Source organism: Acanthochromis polyacanthus, chromosome 16 (assembly GCF_021347895.1).
Source record: "Acanthochromis polyacanthus isolate Apoly-LR-REF ecotype Palm Island chromosome 16, KAUST_Apoly_ChrSc, whole genome shotgun sequence".
Classification (NCBI taxonomy): Eukaryota; Metazoa; Chordata; class Actinopteri; family Pomacentridae; genus Acanthochromis; species Acanthochromis polyacanthus.
Genome location: NC_067128.1, coordinates 19,249,202 through 19,262,276, shown reverse-complemented (window position 1 = coordinate 19,262,276; position 13,075 = coordinate 19,249,202). Strand labels below are relative to the sequence as shown.

Here is a 13,075-nt window from a genome sequence, read left to right as displayed (position 1 = left end):
GACTCCCTCTTTAAGTTTTATTTTATTTGTTTGTTGTTTTGAAATCGCACCATCCTCGATGCTTTGGTAATATTGGTAACCTGATATTCATGTCAGTATGACATTTTGACACCCCACTAATCATCTGAAGAAGCGGCATTGTTTACAATATCTGTTGGTTTTATTTAAGTTAGTTTATTTTTTGTACTTCTTTTGGGTAAAGTCTTTTTTCAGTGTGCAGGTGGGTTGGACATGGTAGAGATTTACAACCATGTTTGTGTAAATTATGTGTGTATTTTTGTTGTTTTGTTTGTAGATTTGAGAAGAATATATTCCAAATTTTTCAGTCTATGGCATTTTTTTCTGTTGATAAATTGTCTTGAATTACTTTAAATGCTTTAATTCTTGTCAACAGATCTCATGAAGACCAGTAAGAGTTAAACCTAATCAGTGGCTTATCTTATCTATTTATTATTGTCCTGAGCGAGAGAGCTCCATCGGTAAATAAAATGTGCCCAGGAGCTGCACTGTTGCACTGGGGGACATGTTGATTACCATGAACACACACTCTGGTTTATTTTGTGTTAATTGTACATTCTCTGTCCTGCTGTGAGAAATACTCAGCTAAAGAGCTCACAAACAAAAGCTCTTTTAACTCCAGTTTGAGTGACATATACTAAAAACTAGTCCCCTGGCAGGAAATTAAATACTGTGTATCATTATATTTAAATGATAATTAAGGATCTGGGGACCATCACTGGAGGCATGTCCTGACTGGTATTAGAACCTAACATAAATCTATAAAGTATAAGTATAAGAGGAAGCAACAAGCTTGTTGCTAAGACACACAAAAATGGTAGAGAAGTCACAAAGTACTGAGGCAAATTTACACTTTTGTTGGTTTTTGGTCTTTTCATGGAATTTGTTGGCAACTACAGAAACAAATTGCCAGGTTTATCATTAATGATGCCAATGTGTGTCTTGTTTCACTAAACAAACAGTATTTAACTGTCATAAATTTACAGAAGCTTTGTTTGACAATGAAGCTGTTTGTATTGTGAAGAAAAGCACTGTGAGGAATCCTGTTCACAGACAGATGAGAGGGAGCACTATCTAGCTTGGAAAAGATAAACTACCAAAGCTTTAGGATGCGTCTATCCATCCATCCATTATCACAGGGCTACATATACAGACAAACAATCACACTCGTATTCACACCTACGGCCAATTTAGAATCACCAATTAACCTCAGCATATTTTTGGACTGTAGGAGGAAGCCGGAGTACCCGGAGAAAACCCACGCATGCACAGGGAGAACATGCAAACTCCATGCAGAAAGATCCCGGGAAGGCCGGGATGTGAACCGGGGATCAGCCCACTTTGGAATGCAGCTGCAGTTAAAACAACCAAAGATCAGTCTGAAGAGACTTAAAATGAGGCCCAGGCTACGTCAAGTCTGTAGGGAATGCCAGATCCGAGTTCAGGTGCAAAACAGGGAGGGGTGTAAAGGATGAAAGTGATTCGGAAAGATCTGAGAGGACAGCATCAGTTCTTCTGGATCTCTCGCATGCTAAAGTTCACCTGTGTTTAACTTTGACTGAGCGGCTGTGTCACTAGAGATCCTGCTGCACAAGTTATTATTTGAGCACATTTTATGACTGCGAGAATTCACAACCAATTGCCAAAATTTAATTTTCAATTATCCCACTACCAGACAACATACTGGACCATCACTCCCATACTGCACTTGTAGTTTGCAGTTGTTCATATGAAAATTTATTCTGTATTTATTCAGAAATGTGAAATTTTGTTGAACAGAAACATATCATTAGAAATGATGGTTGCTAGAAATGTTCCTCTGTACCCTATGTAGATATTCCATTAAAAATCAGCTGTTTCCACCTAGAATCGTCATTTCACGTTAACAATTTCTAGACTGTATTTCTAACTCTTTTAATGTTATCTTCATTATAAAAACACTTTTCTTTCAAAAATAAGGACATTTCTAAGTGACCCCAAACCTTTGAATGGTAGTGGACCTATGAATGTTCTCTTTGAACACTGTCATCTTGCTGTACAGCTGCCACTGACCAGAGGAGAGAAGATCTGAGCTGATAAAACTGTTGACACACTCATTGTAGTCACTGTTAGTTATTGCTTTGTACTTTGAGCAGCTGCAGTGGTGTTCTCGTTTTATTGCTCTGGGTGTCTCATGTCAGACTACATGCAGTCTGCCCTGCATTACTGCTAAAGGATGTTGTGCAGCCTGAAAGACCTGCAGACAATATTCATGATTGATGAGAGATGATTTCCAAAGTTTCTGCATAATTTTCATAAGTAAGATAACCACAGAGCTCATTGCAGTAAAATACGATATGTGTGGCTCCGTCAACTTTGGTTTTGTCCCACTTCGTCTAAAGAGCCTGAGTGTATTTGACGCGTATCATGAATAAAAATGCCGTTGTACATGTCTTCGATTTCCAGTCTTTACTTTTCTTTCAAATTGGCACAAAAATATGCAAAGCACAAACTCAGGAAACATGACAATTGCGGTAACTACGGTCAAAAAATAGCGCGCTTCTCAGGCTTCATAGTTCTGTCCAAATTAAAATATTATAATAAGCACATGCAGCGGGCCCAGCGCATCCTCCAATCAGAAGCCTTCTAAATGTTACCAATAAAAACAAGGCATACAACCACAAATCAAATTAAAATACATATGTAATCATTTAAGCCCACTAAATCAAATTCTCCATAATATTTCAAACATTCAACTATTATTTTTATAGAAATCAAATTATTCATGTGGACAATCCGTGGCATAAATGTCTCTAACATATAACATTACATTTACAAAGAGTGTCAAGTTCTATCAGGTATGTTTATGTCAGGTCTATTTATAAAGCACATTTTAAAAACAAGAGTTGAACCAAATCTCTGTACAATTATAACAGCAAATTATAAAAACACAGTAAAACAGAATATTGCAGGTGATCGGAGACACATCAGACAGAAGAGTATAACAAACATAATCAAAGAGAAAAGTAGACACAAAGGCATGTCCTCCTCACTTTATTCAATCAGGTTGACTTTCTCACGAAAATCTCTCTGAGAAGACAATAAGACGATAAAATATTAACAAAATGACAGAATATAAAGTTCCAGCGCAGCAAAAGATGAAGGATGTCAAGCTCTACTTGAAACGAATGCTAACGAGAAAAGGTGGATCTTCTGCAGCAATTCAGAAGTCTGTAAAGTGTAAACAGTAAACTGTTCCAGAGATCAGAAGCAGACACTGTGAAGGTTCGACCAGGTCGGTTTTTGAACCAAAGACATCCAAGAGCATCCGGTTAGTCATCCTCTAGTTATCAAATCAGATTATGATGATACAAGAGTTGTGTTAAATACGCTTAGAGGAAGCCTTAAAACCTTATAAACAAAGAATGAATACCTAAAATGTATTCTGAAAGCCAGTGGAGAGAGGACAGAGATAGCCTTATCTGATTACGCCCTCTTTCTCTTGTAAGAAGACAAGAGCTGCATTTTGTAGCAGCTGCAGACACTGAAGAGACGACTGCTCCACACCCACATACAAGAAATGGCAAAAATCTAACAGGGTGATAATAAAGAACTTTATTAAAGTCTTTGAGACAGAGACAGGCCTTCACCTTGGATACAAGACTTGACTGTAAAAAACTAGTTTTGATACCTCAGCTGTTTGTCAAATCTAAAGGAGCTGTTGACAATCATTCCAAGGCTTTTCGCAAAAGATTGATTATATGAAGCTGAAGGGCCAACGGTGGCATCAGGGTCATCTATAAGGTTTGGCTGACCAAACAGCAATCTCAGTCATTTAGATTGATCCAGGTGTTAATAGCTTATAAGCAGTGAGGCAAAGGCTGCACTGATTCTGCTCTTTTTCTTTTAAGGAGTAGACAGATTTGTGTATCATCTGCCGAACAGTGAAATGTAATCTTATATTTCCTAAAAAGCAACCCCAACAGCAGCACATTCAATGAAAACAGAATGGGGCCCAAAATGGAACCTTGAGGGACTTCACAAGCAAGAAGGGCTGCATTTGTAGAATATTCAACAAAACTTATATGTTAGTTAGTAGATCCAGATTAAACAGACAAATGATCTGCTGGTAAAGAAAAAAGGCTGAAGTGGAATTGAACCAGACCACGCATTCACCGGCAGACAGCATCAGTGAACGTTAAACAGGAAAACACGGACACTGTTGTTCAAAAGTTTGGGGCCACTTAGAAATGTCCTTATTTTGTCCTTATTGTCGAAATATTTTTTACAGTGGAGATAACATTAATAATAAATACAGTCTCGACATTGTTAATGTGGTAAATGACTGTTCTAGCTGGCTATGGCTGATTTTTAATGGAATGTCTACATAGGGGTACAGAGGAACATTTCCAGCAACCATCACTCCTGTGTTCTAATGCTACATTGTGTTAGCTAATGATGTTGAAAGGCTAACAGATGATTACAAAATCCTTGTGAAATTATATTAGCACATGAATAGAAGTATGAGATTTCATGAAAAACATGACATTTTGAACAGTAGTGTATACATTTCAAATGAAAAATTATGGAAAACCTCAGAAACAGTCATCTCCTAGTCACTGGCAGAGGAGAGCAGAGAGACTTCAGTGCAGTTCAACAATCCCAAGATTAATAGTGAAAATGAGGAAGTGGAGGAAGCGGAGCGATGGACTGAAACTGGAAACAGATCAAACTTGGCTCTCTGTGCTGCTCTGCGAACACCAACAGGACCTTTTCAGATTTATCATCCCCTAATGGAGCATGAAGCCATCAGCACCAGCGGATCCTTCAGAGTTATCACAGTACCAGTAAATTAGAAGAAAACTCTGCTGCTCAGAGAGAGGCTGAAAGTTCTACATCTGCTAGTGCTTTAGATTAATATCCAGAGATTTACAGGATGCAGCTGGAGATTACAGATGAGAAATCCGGTCTTCAGTATTTTTTTTCAAGTGCTCAGACAAATTCAAACCGCTATTGGCCTCCAATTCTAAAACTTTCTGAGATCCAAGATTTATCCTGTGAAAGGCTCAATTTTGACACTGGAACAACAGAAACAAAAGAAGAAAATCTTTCAGAGTGCAGTACTCCACCAAGGCTGCTGAGTTGTTGTATGATTTCCGACAGATAAGTCCCAGTAAGTCCGCAGCGGTCGATTTGTAGTAGGATCACAATCATATGATGGTCCGCAGCCAGCTGATGTAGTGTTCACTTGCTGTCATAGTTACAGTGACACTATGCCGCTATCTCGCAATGATACAGAAATCTTTAACAAATCTATGGATCCAGACTATAAGCTGCATCACTGCCCAGATCTATTCAAGTGGTCCTTGTGTTATTTCTGACCTTCTCGGAAAATTTCATCCAAATCCGTCAATCCTTAGATGCGCAGTGTGGGTCAGGAGATACCCATTTTCCATTGGATTTGGGTCACTTTTGACTTATGTTATGCATCAAAGGGTTAAGTATTGTTGCAAACAGACAGACGAGTGTATGTTGATCGTCACATACCTCTGCAGCGTTCCTTGGCAAAGTAATAAAATACACCAGCAGCGAGGTTTATAGTGATGAGTTTAGAGGCTGCTGAATAAGAAGGAGGAAAAAAACTAGAAAAATCAAGGATAAAAGGCAATCCAAGAAGACTTTCTCTGGAGCAGACAGGGGACCAGAGGGGCTCACCTCTGTTATTCAGAAAGCTAAGAGTAAAATTACTAAATTGGAGACAATCCAGAGAACTGAAACTCAAACACACACATTAATAAATAATAAAGATAGAAGGATTTATACTGGGGCTGCACAAGGGGCTTGGTGGTTAGCACTGTTGCCTTGCATCGAGAAGAACCCCGGTTTGTGTCCCAGCCTTCCCAGGATCTTTCTGGATGGAGTTTGTACGTTCTCCCTGTGCATGCGTGGGTGTTCTCCGGGCCCTGTGGCTTCCTACCACAGATCTAAAACATGCTGAGGTTAACTGGTGATTCTAAAGTTTCCGTTGGTGTGAATGTGAGTGTGTTTGTCTCTATATGTAGCCCTGTGATAGACTGTCAAGGTGTCCCCTGCCTTCACCCTAAGTCCGCTGGGATAGTCTCCAGCCCCCACGACCCCAGTGAGGATTAAGCAGCGTATAGATGATGGATGGATGATTTACACTAAATCAGGTTTGGCGGAATGGTATGGTAAGTGTTTGTGACACTGCATGGACAACAGCAGATCATACAGGTATGGACTTTTTTTTATTTCATCTAATTCTGAGATGGAAGACAGAGATGTATCCTTTTCTGAGACACTGTAGACCTGATCTGTCCTGCCATGACTTGTGCATAAATGTCTCTGCCATGACTTAGTTATAAAGCATTAGAGGCAGGCAGGATTAATATTTATGTGCTGTGCTGTGTGCAGTTAGCTGATTTCACCTTAAATTATTTGTCAGACAGGCACCTCTTTCCGTCTGTAGGAGCCTGGTGCAGCTTCAGAGAACGTCTGCAGTGTCAGAGAGGCTGCTCCTTCAATAGCACACCATTTATGTTCCAAAACAGCAAGAGGTTGGGATTTTGAAATCATTTATTGCAGTGAAATCTGCTCATTTTTTTCTTTAGATTTCTCATCATTGCATTATTGGACACAAAACAGTGAGATGTGTGGTAGTTGTGTGTTCACTGAAGCTGCTGAAGTGTTGAAGTGTGGGCTGCAAAATGTGCCACAAGATGGCGCTGTTTGATACACCATGTGTCTGCGGGTGGCTCCACGACACGTGTAAAGTTGCCCTTTAATTTATGAGATAATTACATCTATTTAGATCCTGAGCAAAATAATTTTATTTAATCAATTGCATCTATACAAATAAACAGCAACGTGCAGGAAGGGCAGGACAGATGGAAATATTAGTGGACCAGACGGTCAAAGTTAATTTATTAGGCCAAATATTCGACTCATTAAGTGATTTGATGAGCCAAGACTTAATTATAAGTTCACAGGTTTGTAAAAGAGTCAGTTCACAGAACTGTAAGCCGTGATAAATCCTCTCAGCATCATTTAGCATCCCATCATCTCAACCTTAAGGGGATCCTGGGCTCAGCATAAGAAGATTTTGTTTTATTAATGTGACAAATTGCATGCAGATCAAGTAACAGCCCTGAACTGTAGACTCTAATTCCATCTTGTAAATCGTGCAGATCAAATAGTATTAGAAATGTTGTTGATCAGGCTGTAGGAAAGAAAACTTCTCAGTTAATTTGAGTCTGCTTGGAAACAAAACCTCAACTTTGATGAGACAAAAGAAATCCAGCCAATAAATGCATTAAGTCAGTGTTTTGCTAACTTGGACCAAGTCCATGTTAGCCCAAAACTAATTATTCTACAGTAGATCTGCAGATTTCTGGACAAACTTTGGTTTGCAAAAATAGGAATGGCAGTCAATTTAAAGGTCCTGAATGCTCCTCTGGGACTTCTCCCTCATCTGTGATTTCGCAGATTTCTTGGGACATTTCTTGTCTTCATACCGTCCATTAAACAGATACAAACACAAATACAATGCAGACTGGGAGATGCTGAATTATGGCGAGCTCCCATACCTTATCAGAACCAACAGACGCCCCGTGCATACTCGGATCCCCCCAGTCTGCCAGCCTGCTGCTGTCTGGCTTATCAGCGCTGCTGCTGTTGGATGCTGCTGGATGCTGCACGGTGGCGCAGCCCGGATCCAACTGAGGATTTGATAGTGGAAACGTGAGGACATCGGGACAGTTGAAAGCCAGTGTTCGGGATGTTATAGCCCGGAAGAACAGCTCACGATGCTCATTTGATCCATCACGTTAACCCTGCGGAGACGCGCTGCCTCCTGCCACTCTGGGGGAGCGTGGAGTTGCTCCTAACAGGATTTTGTTGATGCGCGTCTCTCCGGATCAGGTGCGCCGTCATTTCCTTAACTTACCTGGGATGAGGATTCCTGCTTATTCCTCGCAGTGAGCTGCAACGCACAGGTGGATTTCAATTTCAAACTTTGGATCTTGTCTGGCTGGGATTTTCCGAAGGGGGTGATGGCAGATGCTGATTGGAGATACACGCGCCTTGTTGAACACACTTAATTCTGCATGGATGCTGTGGATGTGAACGCGGCTCTTCTGGCAGATGAGTGTGGGTCTTACAGCCACACCGGGGGTACCTGCCGCGCTGACAGAAAGCTGCGTGTTGCTGTGGGAGGCTCGTACGCGTGAAAAGCGCTCCGTGGTATTTCTCGGGGAAACTTTGTGACTGGGACGCGGCGGAGGATGAAGGCAGCGCACCTTGCTCGTCTTCCCCGTGGACGCTGCGCTCACTGATTTCCTCCTACACGTGTTTGAATCCTAACTTTGATGGCTTTGTGATTCAGTGTTCTTGGGTTAATGGAGAATGTGTTTCCTAATTGTGGATTCCTGCTCGGGCTGGAGAGGAGAGCAGCGGACACGATCCCTCTCTGGAACCACAGGTGTTCCCTTTGAACAGGTGAGTGGATTCTTATTGTAGCTCTCAGGCCACTAAGAAAAGAAACATTATAACTCGTTGGTAAATCACAGTATAATTTGGAGAGAGATGGTCTTCCTGGTACCAATAACGCACTAACTCCTTTCCGAAATCTCACATTTTAGTGCGCACTGCTAAATGTCCAGGTGACACTTCTAATATTCTGTACAGACTTTGCCTTACCTAATATTTGAAGAGCTTCAACGATGTTGGAAATAAGTTATATTCACAACTTTTGTATTTCCTTTGTAGGGAACTCAAAAAACAAAACAAAACACCAAACTATTTGGAAAAGTTACAGAAAGCTGCGCAGTCAAAGACGAATTTTCAAAATTAAATTATGATTAGGAAATGTATTTAGTCAGACTGAAGGGGGATAGCTATCTTCTTTTAAAGGCAAATGCTTAATTGGCAGATTAATGAAAAATGGTTACAGAAAGTGCATCTAATCACATCAGAAATCCACCCTCCTGACCAGGGAAAAAAAGTTGAATTGGTCAGCAAACGATCAGCCTATACAGGTTCCCTTTTTAAAATCAGACAATTATGAAACATATTTACCCTTCTTTGTTTAATGGAACAAATCTATGCACTTTGAACTTGCAGTTGAAACCTATATGACCCCTTCAGTGCTTTTGTTGTTGTTGTTAGTGATGGCAAAACCTCAAAACCTGAAGTTTAAACCTGAGCAAAACGCATGCAGGCTCCTTAGTCATCTGACTCTTTTCAGTGTTCCTCACAGTAGAGCTCTAAAATAAATCAATTAGTTATCAGCTATATTAAATTAACTGCCAACTAATTTAATAAAGCATTGTTTTGACGTTTATTTTTTTAAAAGAGAAAAACTGTGAGGCAAATTTGCATATTTCATGATCCCTCACACCAGAGGTTCACATGCAGCCGCAGCAGTTTGGTTACGATTAAAGGGGAATTAAATTAAATTAAATTAAAACAGACCACTATTTTTAACTGATCCTAAAGAAATGCTGTGAAATATAACAGTTAAAAATAATTGAAGTCTTGCAGTTCAGCACAAGATATTTTGATGCACAAAAACCTTGCCAGTAAACATTTTACAGATATGTTACTAATTTGCCATCATTGCTTCATTAATCCACTTATAATTATGTTTCCTTGTAAATGAAGCTGCTAATCAGTTGTATAGTGACTTACTATATGTATCTATGAGTTTGGGCTCCAGTAAATGAAACACACCAGTCAGACTGAGTTTGAACTAAAACTCATTTTGTTTCCTTATGAAGATAAATCATTTTGTTAACAGCTATTAAAATAATCAACATCTGTTTTGCTAAATAATCAGCTTCGATCAGTTAGCCCTTAGATGCAGAAGTGGGTCAAAAATGATACGGTGAGGTTGCTTTCTTGCAATATCTTTGTAATGAAAAGTTTTTATCATTTCATATTGCAGTTATTCCTCAAAAAAAACAACCTGATTTTGATATCATTCCATTTACTTTTTTATTTCGCCTTTTAGACTTTTAAAGACATTGTAATAACGGGGAGACAGTGAGTAGCAATAGCTAGGAAAAGAGAAGAAAATGTCAACAAAATGGATTTTGACCTTCTTTTATTGCTGGTCTGTGTAATATTCATTGTTTTCTATAATCAAAATATTCAAAATCTGTCATAAAGTGAAAAATAAACATGTTTCAAATAAGTAGTTATTCTTGTGTGGACTACAAATATAATACAAACAATAACAGAAATTATTATTCTTAATCAAAATGACATAAAAACACATTGTTTCTTATACGGGTCATTTTGGACCCACTTATGGAAGAGTGCAGAGTCCAATCACTGGAGCATCTAAGGGTTAAATAAAGAGGAAAAAAGTCGAAGTCCAGCTTCTTACATGTGAATATTTCCTGGTGTCTTACTTTCTTTATGGGTTGTGGACAAAACAAGACATTTGTCATTTTGGACTTTGGCAAACACTGATTGACATTTTTCACCAGTTTCTGACATTTTATAGATGACACAACTAATCAGTTAATCGAGAAAACAATCAACAGATCAATCACCAGTGACTTCAACTGTAAATTGCAGGTCTGCATTGCAGTCACTATATTTGGATGATCAAAACAAGGAGTTGTATTTGATGTGCTTTTGCTCAGGCTTTCTTTACACCGCTTGCTACAATATCGTGTCTGCAAATAAATTTGGCTTTGTTTAAAACCCTGATGATGTTAAATGTTTTACTCCTTTTTCTTTTTAGTGACTCCAAATCCCAAAATGCCGAGCTGTGGATAGAGAGCTGGCCTGTGTCTGCCTCCCTGCAACCCTTCCTCCATCATTTCCTAGTTCCTCCTTTTTCTTTCTACTCCCCCTCTTCAACCCTTTATCCGCTCTCACCGTTCCACCTTTTGTCCCATTCTCTTGCTTTGACCTCTACCTGCTTCTCACACCTCTCCCTTCCTCTCTTCTTTCTTTCCTTCTCCTCTTACTGTGATTCCTCCATCCTGTCTTCTCCTTCCCTCATTCCACCACCTCCGTCTTTTCCTTCTCCCCCCCCGCAGCACACATGCAGGCCAAGAAGCGGTACCTGCTCGTGTCTGTGGGGGCCGGTCTTCTCTTCCTCGTCTACCTGTGGGCTCTGCAAGTCGGGGAGTTCCAGCAGCAGCCGTACCAATATCGCCAGTTTCCCCAGTACCCCCAGTATCACCAGGAACACCAGTACTACCACCAGAGTCAGGACGTGTACCAGCCCCAGCCGCTGCCTCAGAGAACCCCATCCAGACCGCCCAGGCACTGGCCGGAGTCCACCGAGCTGCTGGAGCCATATCTGGAGGGAGGAGAGCAGGAGGTAGACTGTCGAAATTAGCAGGAAAAGAAATTGGGCAAAATTCTATACCAAAAACAAGAACTGAAATGTAGAGGCAGCTGTGGAGGGAGACTTTAGAATAGTGAATACAAATAAAAATGGACTTTTCAAAAATATACCGCAAATAAAATACACCCTCTCTTCCATGATCCAAGAAATTAAAAAGAACTGGATACTTTCACACTATAAAGAAAAAAAGTACAAGGTAATTAAACTGAGGTCAAATAATGGTGGTTTCAAAGCTTAATCAGGTGATTAAACAGATTTTTTTTTCCTACACAAATTATGTTTTCTTTCTCAGACTTTACTCTGGTCTTAATACCATTCAAATGAAGCAGTCTGAGAAGGAGGCAGCTTCCTTTGGTTGAAGTGTTTACAGCATTTACCAGGCATTCATGCTGAAAACAGTCCAGTGTTAAGTGCCTGGTAGGTGGTGGGGTGTTTTTCAGGGAGCATTGATAAAATACACAATTTAAGGAGGCGGTTTAAATAATGGATCCTTGAGTTTGAAGGTTTCTGACATAGCAAAAGTTGATAAATAAGTTGTTTTCATTCTGAAAAGTTATAAAAACACCAACAGTTGTGAGGTAAACGGTAACAGTATGCTTCCTTTGTTGTAAAATGTACTGCCAGTGCAGGACATTGCATGATTTTGCTGCAGAGCATCATGTTGCAGTCCTCTATATGGCCATCTCCACTGTGCCATTATTATTATTTTAATGGAGTGTTATCTGAGACCAGCAATAGACATATGCAAGCCATTACAAAAGTACATTTGTTCTTGCGTTTAAAGGGCCACAAGCCAACATGTTAAGTACCAATAGTAAAAGAAATCAAATATAAGTCATCAGTTGTCGTCTGTTATAACATGACTGGCAGACTGTGACAAAAATGTGAATGGATGCAATGTGCCAGGAAAGGAATATTTATCTAACTGAAGTAATTACATGTAGTGTGGTAATAAGCGGCATTAGTGGCATATTTAAGGATGCATGGTCATAGTTTAATGACAAAACCATACATCCCTCCATTATTTATATACCGCTTAATCCTCATTAGGGTCAGGGAGGGCTGGAGTCTAACCCAGCTGACATAGGGTGAAGGCAGGGGGCACCCTGGACAGACCAACAGTCTATCACAGGGCTACACATAGAGACAAACAATCACACTCACATCCACACCTATGGGCAATTTAGAATTACCAATTAACCTGAGCAAGTTTTTGCACAGGGAGAACATACAAATTCCATGCAGGAAGATCCAGGGAAGGCCGCGACGCTAACTGGGGTTCTTCTAGTTGCAAGGCGAAAGTGCTAACCACCAAGCCACTGTGCAGCACATAATGACAAAACCAAACCAACAGACATAAAATGTGGCCATCACCACCACAGGCAGGACAGAGAGGGAACACTCTGAGGGTTGGGCCTGTTAAATCCCGGGGACTACTGGGCCAAAGTGCTCCAGTCAGACAGGACCGCCCACTCAAGCTCCGGTGCCTCAGTGACCTAAAAACAGACTACAGAATGTGACATCTCCCCTGATATATCCAACCCACTGGACAGGGCTGTCACACTTCCCATTTAAAACTCAGACTTGCAGCAAAGTAATGCAGCATGACGGAGCAGTTTGAGGCAACACATGTAATACTGTCCACCTGATTAAAGCATGAGCTAACTTTAAATAAGTCTTTACTACTGGCGATGT

General features: G+C 40.2%; 1 protein-coding gene across 1 annotated transcript in view; it reads left to right on the top strand.

The window, feature by feature from the left end:
• The first annotated feature begins 7,461 nt into the window (after positions 1-7,461).
• The window catches only part of LOC110957911 (exostosin-1), a 405,942-nt gene continuing 400,328 nt past the window's right edge, over positions 7,462-13,075 (top strand). The window contains exons 1-2 of the mRNA XM_051960974.1: positions 7,462-8,511; positions 10,766-11,353. Of these exons, the coding sequence (XP_051816934.1) occupies positions 11,072-11,353 (282 nt within the window). The 5' untranslated portion in view covers positions 7,462-8,511; positions 10,766-11,071. The remainder of the gene's footprint in view (positions 8,512-10,765; positions 11,354-13,075) is intronic.